Source organism: Nothobranchius furzeri, chromosome 14, assembly GCF_043380555.1.
Source record: "Nothobranchius furzeri strain GRZ-AD chromosome 14, NfurGRZ-RIMD1, whole genome shotgun sequence".
Classification (NCBI taxonomy): domain Eukaryota; kingdom Metazoa; phylum Chordata; class Actinopteri; order Cyprinodontiformes; family Nothobranchiidae; genus Nothobranchius; species Nothobranchius furzeri.
In genome coordinates, this window is record NC_091754.1 from 48,236,663 (window position 1) to 48,264,566 (window position 27,904).

Genomic DNA, 27,904 nt, shown 5'->3' on the forward strand with positions numbered 1-27,904 from the left:
TTAGACTTGTGAATAGATTATAAACACACAACCATGCTGGTCTTCTGTACTCGACACAGCGTCACGTTATCGGCCATGTTACCATTACCTGCCATTTTTTATTGCTGAAAGTTTTATTCTAGTTTTAATCTTATTATTCATGTTATATATAGCACATTAGCACCAAAGCAAGTTCCTAGTTTGTGAATTGTTTGTTCACTGACAATGGCAATAAACCTTTTCTGATTCTGATTTTTTCACCGATTTGGCCAAATCAGAAGTCAGCTGGAAACTGAATTACTCTTTTATTAAAACCAGTTGTTTACAAATTTGGCAAATCAGGATTTGACACGTTTGAGGGCTTTACCAAATACCTTAGAAGTCACTCCTTCCTTCAGATACAAAGATGGTTAACTCTTAGTGTGAATGAGAATGATTTAAACATTTATGTGAAATGGATGTTAATAATTATCTTATTATAATGTGTATGAGTACTGATAGATTAACTTGTTAAATCAGCACATACTGATCTGGTGAAGATAAGATCTGAAATGAATCATTGCAGGAACAATATTCATTTTAACGCCATCATTGATTAAAGCACAGATTAGTCAAACATTTGATTTAAACTTCTTGTTCAACACATTTGATTATTTCAACCTATAAGTTGTAAAGTCACTTATGAACTTCAAGGAAGATTGAACTTTATTCAGAGTGAGATGGTGCAGGAGTCTGGCCTCTGCATGAGGCCTTGGCTGAGAATGTTGTCTTCTTGTACGGTAACAAGGACTGGGGCAGAGTTCTTTGGATTTGGAGGCCAATCAGGTCTAGTGGTACTTGGTAATATTACAATGCATTAAAATGCTTCACACGTTGTCTGTGGATGATGTCACTGCAGGCAAAAGTGCATCAAATCTGATTTTTCCTGAAGAGCACAGATCAGATTTTTTCCCCAAAGCCGACCCAGGTCACTTTCATTTATGATACGTAATCCATTTTTGAAAGTGATTGCAGTCTAAACGGTCATGTCTCATTACATCAGCCTCCTACGTGACTGATCAGCGGGGGGGAGAGTGATGTGTTGATGTTCCTATGGAGAAGCGCTAAGGGGTGTGATCCTGAAATTGTGGATCAACTCTGTCAACAAGATATTTTCACATCAAAACTCCACACAGACACATGGACCAAACTAAAACAACCCACAAATCACCGTGAGGTTCGGCAGCTTTTATTTTGAAAGTGACACAGAAAAAGAACCAGTCACGTGACTCAGGCAAACAGCTTCGTTTGTGATCAGTCACGTGGTTTTCGGCGAAGCGGGGCTTCATGGACACGCCTTCTTGCTGCCTCGAACATAGATATGTATATAAACACTAGATAACTCGACCCTGCTGTTCGCCAATGGGATGCGACGTAGGAACGTGGCGGCCATCTTACCTCAGACGGCTGCCCCCTTTCTTGACATTGGGGTATATACATCGACATACATATATGGACAATGGGTTTCCATAGGCTCCAATAACACGTTTTTGAAGAGAAATGGGAGGTGGACACCACCGCCATTTTGACCGTGTCACAGGTTCCGTCAAGCCCAGACAATTCCACAAAAGGGAAGAGAGGTGGAGCTGAGGGTGGGGCTGTAAGGCTGGGATCAACTGACGACACCCGGTCGAACTAGCTACAAGCTAACCTGAAGCTAACCCGAAGCTAACGCGGAGGTGGGAGCTAAGCTAATGGAGGTAGCAACCTAGCTACAACCGGAGTTAACTGTGCACAACACCAGAGCTTCTGAGTCAGAGATACACCGGGCTGACCGCTGGGTAAAACCGGGTGGAACACAGAGGTCTCCCGAGAGCTCCACAAGCCGGCAGCCGCACAGCAGACAAGCGTCGCTGCGATGTGAGATGCGCAGAGCTGCCGCTGGGGAGAACCGGGTGGAAAGGTTTCCATCCTAGAGCTCCACAAGCCGGCAGCCCGCGCAGCAGACAGAAGCCACGATCAGACAGATGCGCCGAGCTGCGGGGAGGGGAGAAACGGGTGGAAAACATTGGTCTCCCGAGAGCTCCACAAGCCGATAGTCGGAACCCAGCTCCACCAACATATTATATTTCAACCCATTTTCTAAAATGCAGCATTATGTTAAATGCACTGGGTTTTACCCTATTACATTTAAATTTCATGGTTAAACAATACATGTTAAAATCTAAGCTCAGCTCGGCAGTGACCTAAAATACATAAATATAATTTTACTTACCGAAAAAAATTAAGTGGAGACTCCTTGGACACTCTATTAGTGCAATTAATGCCACAGCAAGTCATTTTGTCCAACAATTGCACAAATAATATCCAAAAAAGAACGCACAAACGGCACAACTAATGGTCTAAGTTGAGAGACTGAAAATGTTGGAACAGTTTTTAGGCAAGGCCGAGGTTCAGGCCTTTCCACGGAGCTAGCTCTGCGGTCACGTGGGTCTGATGCTCATTAATTATACAGAATTTTAGGCTTTTAATACACTTAAACAGAAGAGTGGGGAAAAATCACCCCCCTCAGAGTTGTCATGAGTATAAACTAAATCATTTAAACCATAAACATGTTTTGGTACCAGGCTGTAAACAGGTTTATTTCTGCTGTGAAATTGGTATTTTTAACATGGGAGTCAATGAGGATTTGCTCGCTTCTGACACCAGCCCCCAGCGGATGAGGGTGGAACTGCAATTTATTTCACTTCCGCGTTTGCCTTTTGACCCGCATTGTGCGGGCTTGCTACTGCTGCAGAAATCTTCTCACCAGGCTGTGGAAACTTTCTTCTCCTGCTCAACAATTTGGTGGAGTTCTATCCAGAACCAGAGAAGATATTCTGCGGTCTTCATGACAATCGGAGCTCCAAAAGCAGGTGATGGGTCAGAAAAGATTTTCTCTAGACTTCCTGCCCTCTGGATCTGCTGCTGTTCCTTTGGCCTCTGAGAAACGCGCTCGTTTTGCTGCTTTCATCAGACTGGAGAGGTTCCCTCTATCTGATTCGGTCATCTGAGTTGGTCATGATGCAGGACCGCTGCTCGCTCTCTGATCCATCCTGCTCACACACTCTCCGAGAGAAGCCCCGAATCTGAATGTGACTCTGGAGGAAAAAGCGGTTAGCTCTACTCCGTGCACTCTGGTGACCAAAGGTCCTCTTTTCCAGACTGGATCTGTCCTCAGCTGATCAGAACCAAAGCTTTGGATCTTTAATCTCATGAGTTGTTCTGAAGCAGCATCTTAATCAGCTCTCCTGCTTTGTTTCTACTGCAGAATAAAAAGATCGCCGGACGGAATAAATGTTTTGGTTCCGTGTTTCAAGCCGTGAATAGTTTTGTAAAGGACATATTTCCGGTTTAACCATCGGGTTTAAGTGTTGGGTGTGACGGGTGTAAAATTAAGTAATAAAAGACGAATATTTAGGTTATATTCGTGCTCATTAGTATGTTTACATGTTTGGTAGTCCGTCAGCCGCATTTGTTATTCTTTAGCGCGTTTTGATAGTGTTTAATGATTGCTGTTAGCTGCTAATGCTAAAGCTAGCCCTATGAGCACAGTTGTTGTGCCAAAAATCGTCTGGCTGCCAAAAAATGAGTAGCCACCGCGACCGCGGTCAAGTGAGCCGTCATTTGTGAGCCGCGGTCAAGCCAGCCGCATTTTATCCGCCGCGAAAATTTCATTGCGCGTTTACAACGGTCTTTACGGTAGCACATTTTGCAAGGGAACTGCCCAACCCGTGACAGTCTGGTTGCATATTCAAAAATTCATAAAAAAATCATCCTTCATAGCTGATGTACAACTTTCACCACATCCCTACTCTGGGACACCTACTGTACCTGTGTGCCACATTTCAGACAGATTTACTGTAGAAATCCTCAGATATTAAAGCAAACTTGTATTCAGTCCACACTCGTGACAGTCTGGTTGCATATTCAAAAATTCATAAAAAAAATCATCCTTCATAGCTGATGTACAACTTTCACCACATCCCTACTCTGGGACACCTACTGTACCTGTGTGCCACATTTCAGACAGATTTACTGTAGAAATCCTCAGATATTAAAGCAAACTTGTATTCAGTCCACACTCGTGACAGTCTGGTTAAATATTCAAAAATTCATAAAAAAAATCATCCTTCATAGCTGATGTACAACTTTCACCACATCCCTACTCTGGGACACCTACTGTACCTGTGTGCCACATTTCAGACAGATTTACTGTAGAAATCCTCAGATATTAAAGCAAACTTGTATTCAGTCCACACTCGTGACAGTCTGGTTGCATATTCAAAAATTCATAAAAAAATCATCCTTCATAGCTGATGTACAACTTTCACCACATCCCTACTCTGGGACACCTACTGTACCTGTGTGCCACATTTCAGACAGATTTACTGTAGAAATCCTCAGATATTAAAGCAAACTTGTATGCAGTCCACACTCGTGACAGTCTGGTTGCATATTCAAGGGTGCCATTTAACATTATTTATTTTTTAGTATCAAGGCTGTAACATAAAGAAAGCCAGTTCTTACCACAAACCATCATTCAATCGCAAATATTGCAAAAAGGATTAATATATATCCTCATTGTGAACGTTTAAGACAAATAGCAACACTTAAAACAACTTCCGAACTGGAAAAAGTAATATCCGCGATAAACATCTGTTTAAGTACCGGAAGAGGCTATCTCTGCTTTCTCAATGTCCATATTGCTAGATATGCTGAGTTTTAAGGCGAAATCCTGAGGAATTTAGTCTAGAAATGCAATTACCAGTACCCTAACCGTGCGCGATCCCGCGGTGGCTACTCATTTTTTGGCAGCCAGTCGATTTTTGGCACAACACCGGAACACACGCGCTAAGCTACTAACATACCTTCAGTTCCATGAGTATCGGTTTATATTTATGTTTAGTTAGCAGTGTGTTCCGGTTATGTATGTAGTTGTATTATTTTAACTCATGGCAGTCTCTTTGTTTCTTCCCAGAAACCACATCTACACACATGTATCTAGCTCCAGTTACATGAGTCTGCTGTTCAAGTTCAACTTTAATGAACTCACTGAGAATAATTCTAGTTTCCCTGGTTCTCTGACCGGAACCTACCGTCCGTATTGACCGCCTGAACCAGTCTGTTTTCCTTTGAGTGTAGTGCTACTCCAGTCTTACTCAGTTCGCCTGCTTTGTTTCTATTGCAGCTGTTAGCTAAACACAGCTAAAGAAAACCTGCTTCCACTTCAGGATCATCAATCAGCTGGGGCTGATTCATCGTGTTTACTTCACCATCTGGATCTGGACAGCATGGATACAGGTACTGGTGTGAGAGTGAGTGAGTGTCTGACTGCTGCACTAAGCCGTGTTCCCATGTTGAGAGAGCTGTTCACACTTCTGGATGTCCTGATTTTGGTTTATGGGCCAAGCTGGTATTATAGTATTTTTTTTGTTGGGTTTTTCTCTCGGACACCGGATCTGTGACAACACCATGTCACCATGATGGGTGGAGATGCTGGTTGGTTGTGCTCAGGTGGTGGGGTCATTTAATGTCTTAAAGGGCGCCACACAGAGTTTACACTCACACCCAGGCCTTTTGAAAGTTTTCATGTGAATGTTGGTGACACCTTGCTGCTTGCTGCCTTAAGTGAGGAGGTAATGTTTGTATGTAAATGTATTGTCTCTTCGAACTGTTTTAACAGCCAACGTGGAGCAAAGATGTGAATGAAACCTACCTTTGTGTCGTCCCTGACTCCTCCACAGTCTTACTGTGCAGATAAAAACTGAATTTGTGTCTTATTTTCTATTGACAACTCAAACTACTGCCATCCTCCTCCACAGCCTCGTCAGATCCAGGATCAATTATTGCAACTCTTTGGTTTCCCCAACAAGTCCCTCCATAGACTGCAGTTTCTATAAAATGCTGCAGCACGTGTCATCACTAGGACTCCAATATGTAGACACTTTCCTCATTATATTTATGCTAAAATGTCCTTAATAACATCAGTTGACGTACAGAATTTATTAAGCTGAAATTGTTCAACCTTAACTTTGTACACTGCTGAGTGTGAAAGTCAGACATCTAAATAAAGTCAGGGGTGGACCTTTAAAGCACCCGAGCGCCAATGGCGCTAAATTTTCTCGTCGGGCGGTAAATACTTGACAGCTTACCGCCCGGGTGGCGCCCAAGCCTTGTTTGCCATTTACACACTGGCTTTCACCTGCATCATGGCCGCGCCCTGTAGGAAGCCGCCGTTTTCATTTCGCGCGCGTGAACCTGCGCGCCTCTAGCCACGTACTGCACTTGTACGATTCGTGCACGTACTGCACGATTCTAGTTATAGTCACGTGAACTATAAGTTCACTATTAAAGATGAAGTGGAACCACGCTAGAAACACACAAGCACGCAGGAAGATCGCGCCACCACAGGGATGGGATTTCTTGATGAAATCTCCGGCAAAACGCTTTAAAACTGGTGAGGACTTGCACAATCGATGGCTGACTAAATACTTTTTTGCCCCACTGTATGGGAAGAACTTTCTGAAGAATATTTGATTTCTACTGTAGAAAGAATGCCGCAAGTGTGTTCAGCTGTTAAATCTGCCAAAGGTGGCTACTTTGATGAGTCAACAGTTTAGAATACAATTTGGTCTATAAATCGAGTCCATGATTTATTTTCCTAAAATCGTTCAGCCCTACAGTGGTTATTAATTCACATCATGTGTTTCTGTTTTCCAAAGATGTTCACCAGATGGTTAAAGAAGAATCTCCTGAAGATCAGAGTGCTGGTGTGGACCTGCGGGACCCAGAACAGTTCCACATAAAGGAGGAACAAGAGAAACTCTGGACCAGTCTGGAAGGAGAGCAGCTCCATTTGAAGGAGGAGACTAATCCTGCCAGGTTTCCATTCACACCAGTTTCTATAAAAAGTGAGGACAATGAAGACAAACTTATGTTCTCACAGCTTCTTCATCAGCAGCAAATAGAAGACAGAGATGTTCCAACCAGCAGCTCAGCTGACCAGACAACAACAGAAACTGGTAGAAAAGCAGAATCTAGCAGGAACCCAGTTCTGAACCCTAATGAACAGATATCTGATTCTTCAGAGACTGAAGTTAGTGAAGATGATGTGAATCTAAATGTTGAGTTATTAGACACTGGGCCTGAAACTGGAGGTGACAACAATAAGAGCGGGTCTTCTGAGTCAGATGTTGATACTGTCAAAAAATCCTTTAGCTGCCCTGAGTGTGGTAAACAGTTTCTCCACATGTGGACTCTCCAGAGACATGTGAGAGCGACGAGTCATTCAGCAATAAGGTCTTCAGGCTGTTTGGTTAATAAGAAAAATGTAAGAGTGAAGCAACATGTGGACTCATGCAGGAAAGTCCAGAAAGAACCAAACTCATTTAGTTGTGACATTTGTAGAAAAATATTTATTAATAATAAAAGTTTAAACAATCACAAGAAAGTTCACACAGGACAGAGCCCTTTTGCCTGTGAGCTCTGTGGGAAAATATTTAGTAATAAGTCGACATTAAACAGACACATGAAAGTCCACACAGGACAAAAATCCTTTGTGTGTGAGATCTGTGAACAAAGATTTAGTCTTAGGTCAATTTTAAACAATCATATGAGAGTCCACACAGGACAGAAACCTTTTGCGTGTGAGCTCTGTGGAAAAAGGTTTAATCAAAGTGCACATTTGAACAATCACATGAGAATCCACACAGGACAGAAACCCTTTGCTTGTGAGCTATGTGAACAAAGATTTAGTCATAAGTCAACATTAAACACTCACATGAGAGTGCACTCAGGAAAGACATCTTTTGTGTGTGAGTTGTGTGGGAAAGGATTTAGTTATAAGTCAAAATTACACACTCACATGGAAGTCCACACAGGACAGAAATCTTTTGTGTGTGAGTTCTGTAAGAAAGGATTTAGTAATAAGTCAACATTTCACACTCACATGAGAGTCCACACAGGACAGAAACCTTTTGTGTGTGAGTTCTGTGGGAAAGGATTTAGTAATAAGTCAACATTAAACGGTCACATAAGAGTTCACACAAGACAGAAACCCTTTGCATGTGAGCTCTGTGAACAAAGATTTAGTCATAGGTCAGCTTTATACAATCATATGAGAGTCCACACAGGACAGAAACCCTTTGCATGTGAGCTATGTGAACAAAGATTTAGTAATAGGTCAACTTTAAACAATCACATGAGAATCCACACAGGAGATAAACCCTTTGCATGTGAGCTCTGTGAACAAAGATTTAGTCGTAAGTCAACATTAAAGAGTCACATAGGAGTCCACACAGGACAGAAACCCTTTGCCTGTGAGCTATGTGAACAAAGATTTAGGCGTAAGTCAACATTAAATGTTCACATGAGAGTCCACACAGGACAGAAACCCTTTGTGTGTTAACTCTGTGGGAAAACCTTTGAACAAATAACATATTTAAACAGACACATGAGAGCAGAGTTGGAAAGAGTTCTAATTTTTTTTTACTTATGCATGAGTAACAACTAGTCACTTAACAATTAGTAACTACTGGTTTGCCCTCCTTCCCGATCTCTGTTAGTTTTAAGTATGGCCCATTGACATAAAAATATGGACATAGCCCGCTCTATGCTCCGCTGGGGGGCAAGTTGAAGCCAAAAATGGGAGGTTCTAATGACTGATTATTTTGACTGAGTCACGTCTAGGCAATCCAAAAAATCGGAAAAGAGGTAGAGCTGAGGGTGGGATGGAACAAATATAAACCAATGTAGCTACCGAAGCTAACAGAGTTTTCCCGGGCGTTTTTAGCATTACCGCGTTTTTCTTGGTAAAAATGTCTGAAAAAACTTTGTTAGCTTCGGGCTAGCATGTAGGTAATGTCCCGCTGATCTCCAATCGTGGTGAATGAGCTGATCAGAAAGGCCAGGGCTCCCAGTCAAGTTATTTGGAATCGTATTATGTCCAAGGAAGGCCCCGTCTTTCTCGCATCTGATTATTATAGCACTAAGTTCACATTTTCTTTATAAAACTCCCCAAACAGCATTCTGTCTGTGGTGATGGCAGGATAACAGTCTGCACTTGGCATGGAAAGATGGATTGCCGCTAAATGAAATAGCCAATATTGGTTACACGCAAGAAAGACGGGATCTTCCTTGGACGTACTATGATTCCAAATGATGCTTACTGGTTGCAGCGGTCTGGCTCAACACGTTATATTTGAACTGATTTCAACCCTGTCCACGCGTCGGCTGCCACTGGAAAATGGGAACAGCCAGCCGCCTGCTCTACCAATTCGTTCTTATCCAGCCAGCAAGGCCGGGACAGATTACAACACCTCATGCAAATGTATTGGCTCAAGACGATCAACAGAGGGTGCTCTAGGTTACTAATCGACAGTTTTAGATGCAGTAGAAGAAGACGCTTTGGTACAGTAGCTTGCTAAAATGATATCAGAGCTTGGTTTAGCAAACAGAAAAACAATGCTAGCACAAGCAGGGATGACACATCGTCAAAAAGGCAAGTGCAGCCAGAAGTTGCAGCTACAAGTGCTTCTGTTCCTTCTGTCTCCGTGCCTCCAGCACAGTCTCAGCAGGCAATTGCGCCACCGAGTGGCAGCAGCACCAACATAAATCGCTGTTCAGATGACCTCGGGGGGTGGATAAGCCTAATCAGGTGTGCCTGGAAAATTATCCAGTTCGACTTTTACCTGCAAAAAAACGCAGTTTTTCTTCATCATGGTACCAAAATAGAACATGGTTGGAGTATTCAGTGAAAACAGATGCAGCATACTGTTTCCCCTGCAGACAGTTTAGTTCTCATTCCTCATCATCCGACTCAACATTCAAAGAATCATGCTTGCATGATTGGAAGATTGGAAGCATGCAATAGAAAAAGATAAAGGACTGAACAAGCATGCATCATCAAAAGACCACATATTGTGTGAGCAACTTTGGAGAGAGAAAAGAATGTGCATTGAGACTGATTCTGAAATCACAACCCTGGTGCACAAAGATCAACTGGCCCACAACAGATATTATGTAAGCTCAATCATTGACATTGTAACTTTTCTTGCTATCAATCATCTGCCTTTCAGAGGAGACACTGATGCATGGGATTCAGCAGGACAGACTGGTAGTGGCTTATTCTTATCATTGTTTGAGTTTACTCTGGAAAAATACCCACATTTGGCTAAAATAATTCCTGCCATCCCAAGGAATGCAACATACACAAGCCACGAGATTCAGTATGTAATTATAGAACTAATGAGTCGACAGGTGACTGAGCATATTGTTGAGGAAATAGGGAACACACAGTCAAAATGGATGGAACCAGAGATCCAACAGGATGTGAAAATCTCTATTGTCTTGCGCTTTCTTGATGAAACGTATGCTATAAAGGAGAGACTGCTGACTATTGCTACATCAGACGCAGGTGATGCTAAAACTCTCACACAGACACTGATCTCAGAAATAAGAAAAGCTGGCCTGACAACAGACAAAATAATCAGCCAGGTGTATGATGGAGCCTCTCTGATGTCAGGAAAACTGGGTGGGGTTCAAGCTCTCCTGCAAGATGAACTTGGCAGAGAAATCCCATACGTGCACTGCTTTAATCACCAGCTTCACCTGGTAATAGTTCTTGTCATGTCTGCTGAGAGAGCTATAGAAGATCTAGTCAGTGTCTGCAATGCCCTGTACAAGTTCACAAGAAAGCCCACTGTTGCAGCTAGATATAAGGGAAACACACTGAAGCGTTTACTGGAACAGCGCTGGGCAGGACACCTGGCTACAGTAGAAGTCATTCTGAAATCTTTTCAGGAGATTCTTGAAGTGCTGGATCATGTTGAAAACACACCTTCATTCCCAGCAGACACAAGGATGGAGGCAGCAGGGCTGCGCAGCGCTGTGTCCAAACCAAGCTTCTGCTTCCATGCTCTTGTTGTGCAGAAGATTCTGGCCATTCTTGAGCCACCCAACAGGATGCTACAGTCAGAAGAAATGGATCTCCAAACAGCTGTCCAGCTTGTGAACAGTGCCAGGGAGTGCATTTTGGCCCTGCGCACTGAGGAAGTCTTCATGGAGTTGTGGAAGGAGTGTTGTGGAACGGAGGCCAATGACACAGCCAGCCATCAGAGTAAGAGAAAGTGCAGTGTCAACGGAAACCTAAACGATTACATTTTGGAGCAGACATCAGGAGCACGACCACAGGAAAACCAGATCAAAGAACAACAGCGATTGTTTTACAGCTGCATTGATGCTGTTGCAGGTGAAATTGTGCACCGTTTTGGAGAGCGAAACAGCAAATTGATAGAAAGTATGGTTTCTCTTAATCCAAAAAGTACCTCCTTCCTGGACCCTGAAAGAATTAAACCTCGGCTTGTTCTAACAGGAACCACAGTAAATGAAGCTGAGTTTGTGGTTGCCTGTCAACGCATTCTAAAACACACAGAAACCTTTTCACCGCCAAATGAAGGGAAATGGACAATAAAAACAGTGCTTCATCATTTTCACAGCAGCCTGGAAGCAATGCCTAGTGTCATCACTGCATATAAGGCAGCACTGACCCTAGGAGCCTCTACAGCCTTGTGTGAGAATAGTTTTTCCACTTTGAAAAATGTGTTCAGCGAGCACAGAAGAAGCATGTTACACACCCGGAAAGCTTGTTTAATCCAACTTGCCTTTGAGAAGGATCTGACCAGGAAATGCAAGACAGAATGGAAGGACAGATTATTGAGGAGATTTCATTCATCAGGAAAACGCAGACTGCAGCTGTATTACACCTAAACAGGCCGGTAACCCCAGAGGTGTTTTTACTCAAAACCCCAAAAAGATGCTGCAAATGAACACATGCAATGCATTCTCACCACAGAGAAGCTGAAAATCCCACATTTGAGTTCCACCGTGTTTTATTAAGAAATTCAATAGAGCATGTTTTCAAGTTTGAGCAAAAAGGGTGTTGGTGTGTTAAAATAATTAGTATTTTTTTCAAAAACATTGTTTTTTCAGTAGATATCCATGTAAAGCTGCTCTCAAGTTTCTGGAATAAATTTGTTTTAAACACAACATTTGTTACACATACTATAGTTTAACACAGTGTTGATTTGTGTTATGGCTCAGAGCCATTTGGGTTTTTCCCTGTGTGTGTGTGTGTGTTTGAGAGAGGAGATGCAGCACCTGGCTCCAATCTCACTAGATTGCCTCCCGGTTAGATTCTCTCAGCTGATCCTGATGACCAGCAGCATAAAAGTCAGCCAGCCCTCAGTTCAGGGAGCGGCAGGCCAGGGAGGTTCTCTTTGGTCTGTTGTCTCCTCAGCAGCTTTTGGTTTTGTTAAGTTTTATGTAACAACTTTGGTGGGAGCTTAAAATTCTGTGTTTAACCGTTCGCCTTTTTAGGGGTAAAGGGCGCTTTACCCCTTCGCTTGCTTTTATTAAGACATCACTTGGAAATTAGAAAATTATGTGATGGTCTTTCGTGGTTTTTGTATTAATTTGGTTAATATGAGAGTTTAGTTGTTACTCGTTTTGCGTTGCTGCTGATGTGTCTTGTTAATCTGTGTTTTGTGTTTATATTTATGTAAATACATGTTGTTTTGTTACTTTTAACACGAGAACATGCGTCCTCAATTGTTACCCCAGGCCCCCTAGACAGCCTGGATCGTAACATTTGCTTCTAAGACCTTTGGCATTATTATAATTTTGTGTACGTGAACAACCAGGTTATTTCATTTCAAAGGTCACATAAAAGTTCATTGATGTGCTTAGATAAAAAAAAAACTCCAATGTTTGACTAAAATGTTTTAAGAAGCACATTAAAGTTGAAACTCTTTGTTACCATTTTGAATTCAGGGGTGTCTGCTGTCCTTTTGATTCAAATGTTTTAAAATGCATATTAAAGTTGAAACTGTTTTTGAACCATCTTAAATACAGGGTTGTCTGTTCTCTTTTTAGAAAGAAAACACTCTAGATTTTCTAAATTTTGTTTAGAAGTCCTACTTTACACTTACCAGCTGGTAGCTGTAACGCACCAAGTCAATGTTTACCAAGAAGAAGAAGCACGCAGCCAAGAGTAGCATGTTAACCTGATGCTAACTAGTATTCGTGATGTAAACATTATGAGAAATATGTGCAAAAAGAAGAATTTACTAAGGTATCAAGCTGCAGGGCAGGATTTGGAAGAAGACTTGAGGACTAAGTACTTTATTGGAGAACATTAACTGGACGTAAGGATTGTTTTGAGATGGTGACTCTGTGGTGCGCAGCTAAGAACGGTGAGTTGCAAGTATTGGTTCAGTAAAATTGGTTACTTTACCTTAAGTTTTGATTGTATCTTTAATTGGAATACATAATCGGAATGAAACAATGAAGAATCTTAGCTTTTCAGTTAGTTATGTAGAACAAGTTGGTGACGCAAAACGGTGGATTTGACCCGGAAGTATATGTATGTAACGTCCACCGGACAGATTATAAACATGCAAAGGGGTTGATAAAAACACGGTTTACTGGGCCCCCCTAGAAAAACCTACTGCCTCTCCAGGTGAAGTCCTCTGGCGCCGGGTTTGCAGCAGCCCCACTAACAAGTTTGACCATGTAGGTAAATGACACAGCATTTCCTCCCATTCAACCAGTGAAATAAGGACAGAAATATAAATTTACTTACTGATAAAAAGAAGCAGAAACTGCTTGGATGGTCTGTTGGTAACCACAGCTTGCCCTTTTGTCCAACTAAACTCATGATTAACATCCAAACACAGACAAAAATAAAGTTCAGATGGCCGAACCCCTATTAACGTAAGGCTGAGGCCCAGCCTTTCTTAAGCATTTAATACACTTAGAAGAAGTAACAAAAAAGCTCTGCACTATAGACATGAATACGTGGACCCCCCATTGGGCGCTGAAGAGCATCTCCGCCGTATTGGATGGGTCTCCTCACTCTCCACAGTTAATGCAGAGTGAGCAACTATGCTCGTTTCTGCACAGCCTACGGATACAACAACCGGCGTACTATTGAAATCAGATCACATGGGATTATAACTGACAACTAATCAAAAGTCCCAAATTCAGTAACTATGAAAATTAGAGCATCAATTAAAAAAATAAAATAAAAAGATATTTAGAAATGTTGACCTATTGAAGGTGCAGCAGTGTGGTGTGGCGTTCTGAACTGTTGAAGTGTAATCCATCATTCAGGCATTGAGTGGGTTCTGCTGTCCTCAGCACTTTAATAGGTGCAAAACAAACAGAACTGACCTATTAAAGTGCTGAGGACCAGTTTGCTCCAGCCATACTTAATCCTCCTCATTTGATGTCCCATGGGCTGTCAGAGCACCTGATGTCCTCTGGATGATGCGTGGCGTGCTCTTCTATTACTGGGTTCTGCTATCCTTTTAGGTAAAGTAGCTGTTTCAGCTTGTTACAGCTTACAATGTTTGTTTTACTTCTTTTTATGTGACTTTTCTGTTATTTAGTTTCATGAGACGTTTCACATAGATTAACGTTGACTTTGCTACTAAGTGTTGGTTCTAGATCTTAGCAACGATCTTTACACTTCCTGCTTTGCTTCTTCTTATTGTCATCAGAATTAAAAGCTTGAATCCAGGACTGTTTTCTCATTGTGTGATAAGTCTCTAATAAAATCCCACAACACTGCACCTGCTGTCTTCCACTGCACACTCACCTACTCAGCTCGGTGACTACCTCTGTTGGCTCTCAGGTGGATTAGTGGAGGATCAGCTTGGAGAGACTATTCCAACTCTGGACTTTCACACAGAACACCAACAAAAGTTCATCAGGAGCAGCTTGGAGGTGTGTGAACAGCTGTTAGGAAACTGGGACAGTTTATCAAAGTCAAAGTTGTGACTGCTGAGATGTTTTCCTGCATTAGTTTCTTCACTTCCTGCTGAAGCTCAACTTGTTTCATAAAGTGGTTCTGCTTTGGTGTGAAAAGGCGGAACATCCCATAATTTAGAGGCAATGGCTGAAAAGGCTCCATCAGCTGTTTCTTTTGATGGTGGGGACATCCAGAAGCAGCTGAGATGCTGACCTCAGCGCTCTGACTGAATCATGCTGTTAATCAGACACATTTCATTTCCTTGAAGAGTCTGAAACCTCCTGAAATGAATGATGAAACTAACAGGAAGCCAGTGTAAAGAGGCCATACAGGAGTGATGCTATGGTGCTGTCTCCTACCTGTCTACATCTGCAGGTGATGGAGATCTGACTGATTTAAAGCAGAGTCAAGAACGCTGCAGTCATCTAACCCAGAATCCAACAGGACAACCACTTCTGTGAAGTCTGAATTATAGAAAGCTTTTTTAGTTGATGCTGCTTTACTTATGAATCATTCAGCCGCATTTTTTCGCACTAATACTTTGCTGGTTGAATTCTATGTGTTTACCACGACACTGTAGTGAAATGAACTTTGACACCACCTTTGATGCATAATGGTCACTACAGTGGACAGGTACTCAAAATTGTTATTTATTTATTCATTTATTTATTTACTTTTTGCTATTAAGCACAGCTGTTGAAGATGTTACGTCCCCGACGTGATGGTAAAATGTGAAGGATGGGGATAACAGAAGAACTGGACAGTGGATATTAAAAGGGTTTTATTGTTATAAAAAGATTCTAAAACAAGGCAAACAGACGACAGGCGTTATAAAAATAATGCAACACACTCAAACTTTCAAAAAGGTTATCATTAAACGACAAATTATCAACTATAAAAACACCTGGTTAAAACTGTTAAAAGCTTAACCGCACGAAGGCGTTCTAAAAGCACAGCGAAGTTGATAAAAGTCTCTAAAACAATTTACTGACATAAACACCTAGTTAAAACTTATAAGTTTTACCAAACAAAGCTGTTTAAAAACGAAGTCAATAAAATTGCAACAAACGAAGTTAACCTTAAAAACCAACGAACACAAGATCCCACAGGATCACTCAAGAGTTTAAACTATAAAAGTTAAACTCATCAAAATGAAGGAACGAACGAAGGGGTTAAAACAAAACGAAGAATGGAGAACAGCAGAACCCCCTGCACTGCTGTCTCCCAGGCCCTGTCCACACGTAGCCGGGGATCTGGCAAAACGTAGATATTTTTCTACGTTTTGGCCTGTCATCCACACGAAAACGGAGTTTTTTCACATGAAAACGGATCTTTTTTAAAACTCCGGCCAAAGCGAAGATCTGCGTTTTCTCCGTTTTGGGTGTCTGCGTGTGGACAGACAAAACCGGAGTTTTAAGGTCCGCAACGTCACTTTCCGCGACAAAATAAATGCTGACATCACGTGTGCGACCTGTGTTTACACTAGCCGACAGCATGGATGCCCTCAGAGCTGCGCTCGCTATCAATTGTCCAAGCGCTTTTTGCTTGTTTGTTTTTGCGAGCGGAATTACTGCTCCTTGCGGAAGACCACAGACGAAGGACGAGGTTAAGAATGGGGGAAGTACTGCCGCCTACAGGTCTGGCATGTCCTTAACAACATATTTATCTGGGTATGTGTGGACAGAGTTTTTTCTTAAAACGAGGTGGTGTGGATGCAAGTTTTTGGAGGGGCAGATATTTGTTTAAAAAAAAAACCGGCTACATGTGGACTAGGCCTTAGTGAAGCAGATTGATCATTCTTGCTGTGTGGTTGGTTGATCAACCCATGGGAGAGGCTTGATAAAAAGTTTAATTGGAATTTCCTCTGTAAACAACCGCGAAAGAGATGATGGGAAAAGACCCGGGCACTCCGAAGAAAGCCTGCCCTCCTGCAGCAACGGACAGTTATTGAGGCTCATTTTGCTAACGGTAAGTCCTTGTGACTAAGTAATTGTTAATTAGAGAAGATGTGTTTAAAAACATTTATCGTTGAGTCATGTTGTTAGAGTCAGCTAACTGCTGCTGTAAGCATGACCACTGCTTTGTGTTTTCAGATCGGCTCAACTTTCCTTAAAACAAAATAATCATAGGCCTCCAGATGTTTGAAAGCCGTGGCGTGAAGGCTCCAGGAATAAATGTCTCCGTCCCCAGTAAATCTGAGAGAGATTTTTTTTAAAACGGCAAATCGGACTGACGTTTTCCGTCATCTCAGAGCTCACACGGGCTTTTAATAACTTTATTTTTGTCCTAAGTACAGATATTAAGCTTCTCTCTAAACCTCCTGTCTTTAGATGCTAAAGTGTTCATATATTGAGGACTTATGACCTCCAGAGAAGTGGAGGAGGCAAGGAGGCTTATCTTGGAGAAAGTCCAGGTGCACCAGCTAATAGTTATAAAAACAGATCATGCACTCCTAAAATCGATAAGCCCACTAACTAGCATGAAGGAGAAGATTTACTGTTCCTCCCCAAGGCCGAGAGAGGAAGAAGAGGAGTAGAAGGAGGGGCAATGTTGGGCTAACGTCACCAGAGGCCAAGGAGAGACAAGAGGGGCAGACTCTGGACAGTCAGCAAAGCCTGCCGAAGAAGATGATGTAATCACAAGGAGAAGAGGAAACAAGTGACCAGACGTTAAGCTCCAGCAGCAGGATGGGGGTGTTGCCATGGCATGCCATGCCATGTCTTTATCTGGCTGCTGTTCCATCCCAAGATGAAGGACACTTCAAGATTTTAAAAATAATAATTTAATAAACTCTTAAACTGTTTTACTGTTTATTACAATCATCATAAATAATCATGTTCAGTATAAATGTATTTAATTACTGAAATGACTTATTATGCTTTGGTTAATAATAATTATTATTATTTATGATAATCAGTAATGTGTGTTCAGTAAACCAGAAGGTTATTTGAATGTTAACTACCTCATGCAGAGGCTGAATCCAGGGTAAAGGTTAACCACCTCACATGTCTTTACTCCATAACACCGAGCTTTCTGACGCTGAGCGGGCGTGTTCTGAGGTTTTGTTAAAACCAAATCTCTGCAGCTCAAAGTATGTTCTAGAACCCCAGTGGATGAGGGTCGGCCGCCCCAGCCTCACTAAGCATTCCGTCACGCCGATACAATTGCTCCGAATAGACGCACCGGTTTCCAGCTGACGCAAAAACTCCTTCAGAGTTATTGATTTTGAGACGCAAATAGTTTAATCAGTCGTGTGACCCACGGAGACATCTCAGGACCGATTTGAGATGCACCGAGGTCTCTACCAACCTCGTGCCCGGAAGAAACGATCTCCCTGACATCTCGGTTCCACGGAGGGTCTCCTGTACTGGGTGAGGTAGACATTGTCTGACAGATTGTGTCCACATCACTAGCAGAGATCCTGAAAGCTGAATTATGAAATTGTCATCTCTGATTGAAAAAGTCCTACCAGTTTACTCAAATATGGAATGAAAAAGTGCATGAGCACAACTTAGCAATCTCTTTAGTGGTTCCACTGGGGATTGAACCCAGAACCTTCTCTGTGTTAGACAGATGTGATGACCATTACACCATGGAACCTTTCTTCAAACTGTTCTACATAGAAGGAAATATCCAAAAAGAGAAGTACGTTGAGCATAAAGAGTTTTTACTGAAGCCAGCTTAAGTCACTTTACGCTTTAGGAATGGAACCCCGGAAGAAGACTCTTGTGTTTTGTTTCCTGCCCTCAAAGCATCAATTGATGATTTTAGTAAGAATGCACCAATGCAAGGAACTGGTACAGTGTACATTATTTAAAATTAAGCTATATATACATTCTTTTGCAATTATATTTATGGGGTGACAACACTTTCTAAAAAGATTCCATCCAGGAAAATGTCTTTGGTTCTTTTGTACTTCTATTAGTGACTTTCGTCTTGATGAATGAGAAGACCATTTAGGATTCTATCGAGTTCAAGAAATCCTTATGTTTGAAGAATATGTCACCATCAGCTTTAACAGGAAATACTTACAGACTGCCTTTGAATTAGCCTAGTGAACTAGACCAAATTCTTGCTTTGCAAAGAATGGTCTAGGCATGCTCCATTGGAACCTCAGCAGCTCCTACCAGGACTCTGGCTAGCCAATCACAGCTCTCTAGAGAGGTTTCAAACACATAAAGAGCTGTGATTGGTCCATAATGGTAGGCCAATCATAGTGCCCTATCTGCTTAGTGAACAAATCACAGAGCTTTATCCGCTTTGTGGGCCAATCAGGGCACTCTATATGCCTGGTGGGTGGGATGATGCAACAGAGTGAAACAAGAGTATGTCACATTCATTGTCCAATAGCATGCGGAGATCATTTGAAAGACAACGGTAGAACCCGCCCCACAACCGAGAGCCGTCAATGGAGAGTGGCCAGACATGCTCCATTGGAACCTCAGCAGCTCCTACCAGGACTCTGGCTAGCCAATCACAGCTCTCTAGAGAGGTTTCAAACACATAAAGAGCTGTGATTGGTCCATAATGGTAGGCCAATCATAGTGCCCTATCTGCTTAGTGAACAAATCACAGAGCTTTATCCGCTTTGTGGGCCAATCAGGGCACTCTATATGCCTGGTGGGTGGGATGATGCAACAGAGTGAAACAAGAGTATGTCACATTCATTGTCCAATAGCATGCGGAGATCATTTGAAAGACAACGGTAGAACCCGCCCCACAACCGAGAGCCGTCAATGGAGAGTGGCCAGACTAAATAATACATTTATTTAGTCTGGCTTGCCAGGCTACCTTTGAATATGTTCTAATAACTGAACTGTAGCCAAACAATCAAGATGACTGTGGTTCCATTGGGGTTTGAACCCAGGACCTTCTGCGTGTGAGGCAGACGTGATGACCACTACACTATGGAACCATCAATGTGGCTTTTCCAGTATCAGGTTTGTTGCAATAAATGAAAAACTGACTAATATTTTTACACAATAGTTTTTACAGAAATCATTTGACATCTTTCAAAATTTAATGTGGTCTACATCTAAAGTGAAGAACTTATGCATCACTAGCAGAGATCCTGAAAGCTGAATTATGGAATTGTCATCTCTGATTGAAAAAGTCGTACCAGTTAACTCAAATATGGAATGAAAAAGTGTATGAGCACAACTTAGCAATCTCTTTAGTGGTTCCACTGGGGATTGAACCCAGAACCTTCTGTGTGTTAGACAGATGTGATGACCATTACACCATGAAACCTTGCTTCAACCTTGCTTCAAAACATTTCATATAGAAGGAACAATCCAAAAAGAGAAGTACGTTGAGCATAAAGAGTTGTCACTGAAGCCAGCTTAAGTCACTTTATGCTTTAGGAATGGAACCCCAGAAGAAGTCTCTTGTTTTTTGTTTCCTGCCCTCAAAACATCAATTGATCACTTTAGTAAGAATACACCAATGCAAGGAACTGGTACAATGTACATTATTTAAAATTAAGCTATATATACATTCTTTTGCATTTATATTTATGGTGTGACAACACTGTCAAAAATCGATTCCATCCTGGGAAATGTCTTTGGTTCTTTTGTAATTCCATTAGTGACTTTTGTCTTGATGAATGAGAAGACCATTTGGGATTCTATCGAGTTCAAGAAATCCCTATGTTTGAAGAATATGTCACCATCAGCTTTAACAGGAAACATTTACAGACTGCCCTTGAATATGTTCTAATAAGACGTGATGACCACTACACTATGGAACCATCAATTGAACTTTTCCAGTATCAGGTTTGTTGCATTAAATGAAAACTGACTATGTGATATTTTTACATAATAGTTTGACAGAAAATATTTGACATCTTTCAAAATTCAATTTGGTCTACATCTAAAGTCAAGAACTTAAGCATCACTAGCAGAGATCCTGAAAGCAGAAATATGGAATTGTCATATCTGATTGAAAAAGTCCTACCAGTTTACTCAAATATGGAATGAAAAGGTGCATGAGCATAACTTAGCAATTTCTTTAGTGGTTCAACTGGGGATTGAACCCAGAACCTTCTGTGTGTAAGACAGATGTGATGACCTTTACACCATGGAACCTTGCTTCATAACATTATATATAGAAGGAACAATCCAAAAAGAGAAGTACGTTGAGCATGAAGAGATGTTACTGAAGCCAGCTTAAGTCACTTTACGCTTTAGGAATGGAACCCCAGAAGATGTCTCTTGTTTTTTGTTTCCTGCCCTCAAAACATCAATTGATCACTTTAGTAAGAATACACCAATGCAAGGAACTGGTACAATGTACATTATTTAAAATTAAGCTATATATACATTCTTTTGCATTTATATTTATGGGGTGTCAACACTGTCAAAAATCGATTCCATCCTTGGAAATGTATTTGGTTCTTTTGTATTTCCATTAGTGACTTTTGTCTTGATGAATGAGAAGACCATTTAGGATTCTATCGAGTTCAAGAAATCCCTATGTTTGAAGAAAATGTCACCATCAGCTTTGACAGGGAACACTTACAGACTGCCCTTGGAAATATTCTAATAACTGAACTGTAGCCAAACAATCAAGATTACTGTGGTTCCACTGGGGTTTGAACCCAGGACCTTCTGCGTGTGAGGCAGACGTGATGACCACTACACTATGGAACCATCAACATGACTTTTCCAGTATCAGGTTTGTTGCAATAAATGAAAAGCTGACTAATATTTTTACATAATAATTTGACAGAAAATATTTGACATCTTTCAAAATTGAATGTGGTCTACATCTAAAGTGAAGAACTTATGCATCACTAGCAAAGATCCTGAAAGCTGAATTATGGAATTGTTATCTCTGATTGAAAAAGTCCTACCAGTTTACTCAAATATGGAATGAAAAAGTGCATGAGCACAACTTAGCAATCTCTTTAGTGGTTCTACTGGGGATTGAACCCAGAACCTTCTGTGTGTTAGACAGATGTGATGACCATTACACCATGGAACCTTGCTTCAACCTTGCTTCAAAACATTTTATATAGAAGGAACAATCCAAAAAGAGAAGTACGTTGAGCATAAAGAGTTGTTACTGAAGCCAGCTTAAGTCACTTTACGCTTTAGGAATGGAACCCCAGAAGAAGTCTCTTGTTTTTTGTTCCCTGCCCTCAAAACATCAATTGATCACTTTAGTAAGAATACACCAATGCAAGGAACTGGTACAATGTACATTATTTAAAATTAAGCTATATATACATTCTTTTGCATTTATATTTATGGGGTGACAACACTGTCAAAAATCAATTCCATCCTGGGAAATGTCTTTGGTTCTTTTGTAATTCCATTAGTGACTTTCGTCTTGATGAATGAGAAGACCATTTAGGATTCTATCGAGTTCAAGAAATCCCTATGTTTGAAGAATATGTCACCATCAGCTTTAACAGGAAACACTAACAGACTTCCCTTGAATATGTTCTAATAACTGAACTGTAGCCAAACAATCAAGATTTCTGTGGTTCCACTGGGGTTTGAACCACCGTTGAGCATAAACAACTCCTTATGCTCAACGTACTTCTCTTTTTGGATTGTACCTTCTATATAAAACAATTTGAAGCAAGGTTCCATGGTGTAATGGTCATCACATCTGTCTAACACACAGAAGGTTCTGGGTTCAATCCCCAGTGGAACCACTAAAGAGATTGGTAAGTTGTGCTCATGCACTTTTTCATTCCATATTTGAGTAAACTGGTAGGACTTTTTCAATCAGAGATTACAATTCCATAATTCAGCTTTCAGGATCTCTGCTAGTGATGCATAAGTTCTTCACTTTAGATGTAGACCACATTGAATTTTGAAAGATGTCAAATATTTTCTGTCAAATTATTATGTAAAAATATTAGTTAGTTTTTCATTTATTGCAACAAACCTGATACTGGAAAAGTCACATTGATGGTTCCATAGTGTAGTGGTTATCACGTCTGCCTCACACGCGGAAGGTCCTGGGTTCAAACCCCAGTGGAACCACATTAATCTTGATTGTTTGGCTACAGTTCGGTTATTAGAAAATTTTCAAGGGCAGTCTGTAAGTGTTCCCTGTTAAAGATGATGGTGACATATTCTTCAAACAAAGGGATTTCTTGAACTCGATAGAATCCAATATGGTCTTCTCATTCAACAAGACGAAAGTCACTAATAAAATTACAAAAGATTCTAACAGATTTTCCTGGCTGGAATCATTTTTTGACAGTGTTGTCACCCCATAATTGTAAATGCAAAAGAATGCATCTATAGCTTAATTTTAAATAATGTACATTGTACCAGTTCCTTGCATTGGTGTATTCTTACTAAAGTGATCAATTGATGTTTTGAGAGCAGCAAACAAAAAACAAGAGTCTTCTTCTGGGGTTCCATTCCTAAAGCGTAAAGTGACTTAAGCTGGCTACAGTAACAACTCTTTATGCTCAACGTACTTCTCTTTTTGGATTGTACCTTCTATATGAATTGATTTTAAGCAAGGTTCCATGGTGTAATGGTCATTATATCTGTCTAATACACAGAAGGTTCTGGGTTCAATCCCCAGTGGAACCACTAAAGAGATTGCTAAGTTGTGCTCATGCACTTTTTCATTCCATATTTGAGTAAACTGGTAGGACTTTTTCAATCAGAGATTACAATTCCATAATTCAGCTTTCAGGATCTCTGCTAGTGATGCATAAGTTCTTCACTTTAGATGTAGACCACATTGAATTTTGAAAGATGTCAAATATTTTCTGTCAAATTATTATGTAAAAATATTAGTCAGTTTTTCATTTATTGCAACAAACCTGATACTGGAAAACCCACATTGATGGTTCCATAGTGTAGTGGTCATCACGTCTGCCTCACACGCGGAAGGTCCTGGGTTCAAACCCCAGTGGAACCACAGTATTCTTGTTTGTTTGGCTACAGTTCAGTTATTAGAACATATTCAAGGGCAGTCTGTAAGTGTTTCCTGTTAAAGCTGATGGTGACATATTCTTCAAACATAGGGATTTTTTGAACTCGATAGAATCCGAAATGGTCTTCTCATTCATCAAGACAAAAGTCACTAATGGAATTACAAAAGAACCAAAGACATTTCCCAGGATGGAATCGATAATTGAAAGTGTTGTCACCCCATGAATATAAATGCAAAATAATGTATATATAGCTTAAATTTAAATAATGTACATTGTACCAGTTCCTTGCATTGGTGTATTCTTACTAAAGTGATCAATTGATGTTTTGAGAGCAGCAAACAAAAAACAAGAGTCTTCTTCTGGGGTTCCATTCCTAAAGCGTAAAGTGACTTAAGCTGGCTTCAGTAACAACTCTTTATGCTCAACGTACTTCTCTTTTTGGATTGTTCCTTCTATATAAAATGTTTTGAAGCAACGTTGAAGCAAGGTTTCATGGTGTAATGGTCATCACATCTGTCTAACACACAGAAGGCTCTGGGTTCAATCCCAAGTGGAACCACTAAAGAGATTGCTAAGTTGTGCTCATGAACTTTTTCATTCCATATTTGAGTAAACTGGTAGGACTTTTTCAGTCAGAGATGACAATTCCATAATTCAGCTTTCAGGATCTCTGCTAGTGATGCATAAGTTCTTCACTTTAGATGTAGACCACATTGAATTTTGAAAGATGTCAAATATTTTCTGTCAAACTATTATGTAAAAATATTAGTCAGTTTTTCATTTATTGCAACAAACCTGATACTGGAAAAGCCACATTGATGGTTCCATAGTGTAGTGGTCATCACGTCTGCCTCACACGCGGAAGGTCTTGGGTTCAAACCCCAGTGGAACCACAGTAATCTTGATTGTTTGGCTACAGTTCAGTTATTAGAACATATTCAAGGGCAGTCTGTTAGTGTTTCCTGTTAAACCTGATGGTGACATATTCTTCAAACATAGGGATTTAATGAACTCGATAGAATCCTAAATGGTCTTCTCATTCATCAAGACGAAAGTCACTAATGGAATTACAAAAGAACCAAAGACATTTCCCAGGATGGAATCGATATTTGACAGTGTTGTCACCCCATAAATATAAATGCAAAAGAATGTATATGTAGCTTGATTTTAAATAATGTACATTGTACCAGTTCCTTGCATTGGTGTATTCTTACTAAAGTGATCAATTGATGTTTTGAGGGCAGGAAACAAAAAACAAGAGACTTCTTCTGTGGTTCCATTCCTAAAGCGTAAAGTGACTTAAGCTGGCTTCAGTAACAACTTTTTATGCTCAACGTACTTCTCTTTTTGGATTGTTCCTTCTATATAAAATGTTTTGAAGCAAGGTTCCATGGTGTAATGGTCATCACATCTGTCTAACACACAGAAGGCTCTGGGTTCAATCCCCAGTGGAACCACTAAAGAGTTTGATAAGTTGTTCTCATGCACTTTTTCATTCCATATTTGAGTAAACTGGTATGACTTTTTCAATCAGAGATGACAATTCCATAATTCAGCTTTCAGGATCTCTGCTAGTTCTGCGTAAGTTCTTCACTTTAGATGTAGGCCATATTGAATTTTGAAAGATGTCAAATATTTTCTGTCAAACTATTATGTAAAAATATTAGTCAGTTTTTCATTTATTGCAACAAACCTGATACTGGAAAAGCCACATTGATGGTTCCATAGTGTAGTGGTCATCACGTCTGCCTTACACGCGGAAGGTCCTGGGTTCAAACCCCAGTGGAACCACAGAAATTTTGATTGTTTGGCTACAGTTCAGTTATTAGAACATATTCAAGGGAAGTCTGTAAGTGTTTCCTGTTAAAGCTGATGGTGACATATTCTTCAAACATAGGGATTTCTTGAACTCGATAGAATCCTAAATGGTCTTCTCATTCATCAAGACGAAAGTCACTAATGGAATTACAAAAGAACCAAAGACATTTCCCAGGATGGAATTGATTTTTGACAGTGTTGTCACCCCTTAAATATAAATGCAAAAGAAGGTATATATAGCTTAATTTTAAATAATGTACATTGTACCAGTTCCTTGCATTGGTGTATTCTTACTAAAGTGATCAATTGATGTTTTGAGGGCAGGGAACAAAAAACAAGAGACTTCTTCTGGGGTTCCATTCCTAAAGCGTTAAGTGACTTAAGCTGGCTTCAGTAACAACTCTTTATGCTCAACGTACTTCTCTTTTTGGATTGTTCCTTCTATATAAAATGTTTTGAAGCAAGGTTGAAGCAAGGTTCCATGGTGTAATGGTCATCACATCTGTCTAACACACAGAAGGCTCTGGGTTCAATCCCCAGTGGAACCACTAAAGAGATTGCTAAGTTGTGCTCATGCACTTTTTCATTCCATATTTGAGTAAACTGGTAGGACTTTTTCAATCAGAGATGACAATTCCATAATTCAGCTTTCAGGATCTCTGCTAGTGATGCGTAAGTTCTTCACTTTAGATGTAGACCATGTAACGGAATTGAAGTGATGTAACTATCTAGAGTTGTATTTTAATACACTGTAAGTAGATCACGTTTTATAATCAGAAGAATAGGCTGTTTTTACCATCAGGGAGTTTAATTAAACACTCTGTATTGACTTTGAGACAAGAAAAGAGAGAGAGATGGGATCGTTTGAGAATCTTTAATTTCTTAATTATAAATTCTAAACAATCTACCAGGACTAACTCTGTGATGGATGAAAATGGATTTGGATGTTGTGTTGGTGCGTGTGTGTGTGGTTGGTTCAGACTCCTTAGGCTGACGTCATTGAATCTGGTAGTCTTTGTTATGACTAGATATCACGAGGCTTATAAAGTGATGACATGAGCCGCTATTTTGCCGTGTACGTACCCAGTGGGGGGCCTCCCAGGTAGATCAGGAAATGGCAGGTCTGGAGACCTCGGATGTGCGCTGGAGCTGTCGGAGCTGCGGTCGCAGCGTTTCAAAGCCCGTCTGAAGGGTCGACCCCGGTACCAATCGGCGGCGTCAGCAGGTGCTCTTATTTTGAAAGGATGTCGTCTGGTTGTTAAACGACGAAAATCTCCAACTTCACAGTTCTTAGTTTAAAGAAGAAAACACATCTGGCCAGGCTGTGCTTTTCTTTAGGATGACGGTGAATAGAACTGAAGTCAAAATGGAACTGAGCTTAAAATGGCGTTGCCTTGTTTTATATCTCTGAATTGTTTTAAGTTTCAGTAAACAGGATTGGACACTTTAAGTCAACAAGTCAGATTCTCCTGCGGCAGCCGAAAGCTCTGATTGGTTGGAACAATGTGTCATGCGTTTCTATGGAGATGAGGATCAGTCTGTCTGTGCAATAGTCCTGTTTTCATTAAGCACAAATCATGACATATTTATTTCACAGAACATTCACTTGATTATTATTGATCAACATATGTTTTGCTTAATTTTTTTAATCACAAATAAAGTACTTTGATTAAGTAAAGCTTCTTCTCCTCCTTCTGGCTCTTCTCCTGGAATGTAAACAGTCTGAGGAACACCCGACCTTGGCTTTTCTACACGGGTGTTACTGTGCACAGGGACAGCTGTGTGGAGCTGAAAATGATGAACTTCATAACCTTACATATCCCTCCTTTTCAAGGTCAATGTGGTCCTTCAAGAGACCACTTGGTCGTTGAACAAACCCAAGTTATGAAGAATCTTGACAACAGAATCGGATGCGATCCCAAGGGAACAGCCATCTGTGGTGAGGTACGAACCCCACGCCGGAGAACAGTCTCGCATACTCCTCAGGAAGAACACAAGTCAGCAGGTTATTAATTATTCCCCATGGAAGCCATAAACGAAGCAACAGCAACTTCATATCCTCACGGGCAATAAAGCAAAGCAGGAGCAAATCTTGTACGTATCCACGAACAGGGTAGTATTCCAATTAAAAATCGATTGTTGTATCCGCAGGCAGGGTAATATTCCAAATAAGAATTGAACTTTGAAAGAGTACTTATCGTAATCCACAAAAAGGGAAGAGCAGTTGACAATAATCCCAACGAATGAGGTGTCCCAGCAGCCATGCCGGAACCACAGTCGTCCAAGGCCAACGAGCCGGAGCACCCTCAGGAGTAGTCGATGCAGATGACGAGTCACGGATCCACCCCCAGGAAGCAGGATCCTCA

At 40.8% G+C, this 27,904-nt stretch overlaps 1 protein-coding gene and 14 non-coding genes across 15 annotated transcripts; 9 read left to right on the forward strand and 6 right to left on the reverse strand.

Annotated features, from left to right (window-relative positions):
- Positions 1-1,926: 1,926 nt before the first annotated feature.
- Positions 1,927-12,904, forward strand: LOC139061504 (zinc finger MYM-type protein 1-like). The gene is made up of 3 exons (XM_070544165.1): positions 1,927-2,873; positions 5,189-5,301; positions 6,723-12,904. Exon 3 carries the CDS (start codon positions 9,949-9,951, stop codon positions 11,764-11,766), a length of 1,818 nt encoding a protein of 605 aa, XP_070400266.1. The 5' UTR covers positions 1,927-2,873; positions 5,189-5,301; positions 6,723-9,948; the 3' UTR covers positions 11,767-12,904.
- A 5,432-nt stretch (positions 12,905-18,336) lies between these two features.
- Positions 18,337-18,409, reverse strand: trnav-aac (transfer RNA valine (anticodon AAC)). The gene has a single exon. It is a non-coding gene; the product is annotated as a tRNA-Val (tRNA).
- A 1,242-nt stretch (positions 18,410-19,651) lies between these two features.
- trnav-cac (transfer RNA valine (anticodon CAC)) lies at positions 19,652-19,724 on the reverse strand. Its single transcript has one exon. It is a non-coding gene; the product is annotated as a tRNA-Val (tRNA).
- A 262-nt stretch (positions 19,725-19,986) lies between these two features.
- trnav-aac (transfer RNA valine (anticodon AAC)) lies at positions 19,987-20,059 on the reverse strand. The gene has a single exon. It is a non-coding gene; the product is annotated as a tRNA-Val (tRNA).
- A 763-nt stretch (positions 20,060-20,822) lies between these two features.
- trnav-uac (transfer RNA valine (anticodon UAC)) lies at positions 20,823-20,895 on the reverse strand. The gene has a single exon. It is a non-coding gene; the product is annotated as a tRNA-Val (tRNA).
- Positions 20,896-21,386: 491 nt separating this feature from the next.
- Positions 21,387-21,459, reverse strand: trnav-cac (transfer RNA valine (anticodon CAC)). Its single transcript has one exon. It is a non-coding gene; the product is annotated as a tRNA-Val (tRNA).
- A 261-nt stretch (positions 21,460-21,720) lies between these two features.
- On the reverse strand, positions 21,721-21,793 carry trnav-aac (transfer RNA valine (anticodon AAC)). Its single transcript has one exon. It is a non-coding gene; the product is annotated as a tRNA-Val (tRNA).
- A 606-nt stretch (positions 21,794-22,399) lies between these two features.
- Positions 22,400-22,472, forward strand: trnav-aac (transfer RNA valine (anticodon AAC)). Its single transcript has one exon. It is a non-coding gene; the product is annotated as a tRNA-Val (tRNA).
- A 261-nt stretch (positions 22,473-22,733) lies between these two features.
- Positions 22,734-22,806, forward strand: trnav-cac (transfer RNA valine (anticodon CAC)). The gene has a single exon. It is a non-coding gene; the product is annotated as a tRNA-Val (tRNA).
- Positions 22,807-23,631: 825 nt separating this feature from the next.
- On the forward strand, positions 23,632-23,704 carry trnav-cac (transfer RNA valine (anticodon CAC)). The gene has a single exon. It is a non-coding gene; the product is annotated as a tRNA-Val (tRNA).
- A 502-nt stretch (positions 23,705-24,206) lies between these two features.
- Positions 24,207-24,279, forward strand: trnav-aac (transfer RNA valine (anticodon AAC)). The gene has a single exon. It is a non-coding gene; the product is annotated as a tRNA-Val (tRNA).
- Positions 24,280-24,540: 261 nt separating this feature from the next.
- On the forward strand, positions 24,541-24,613 carry trnav-cac (transfer RNA valine (anticodon CAC)). Its single transcript has one exon. It is a non-coding gene; the product is annotated as a tRNA-Val (tRNA).
- Positions 24,614-25,104: 491 nt separating this feature from the next.
- trnav-aac (transfer RNA valine (anticodon AAC)) lies at positions 25,105-25,177 on the forward strand. Its single transcript has one exon. It is a non-coding gene; the product is annotated as a tRNA-Val (tRNA).
- Positions 25,178-25,438: 261 nt separating this feature from the next.
- trnav-uac (transfer RNA valine (anticodon UAC)) lies at positions 25,439-25,511 on the forward strand. Its single transcript has one exon. It is a non-coding gene; the product is annotated as a tRNA-Val (tRNA).
- A 502-nt stretch (positions 25,512-26,013) lies between these two features.
- trnav-aac (transfer RNA valine (anticodon AAC)) lies at positions 26,014-26,086 on the forward strand. The gene has a single exon. It is a non-coding gene; the product is annotated as a tRNA-Val (tRNA).
- Positions 26,087-27,904: the final 1,818 nt, after the last annotated feature.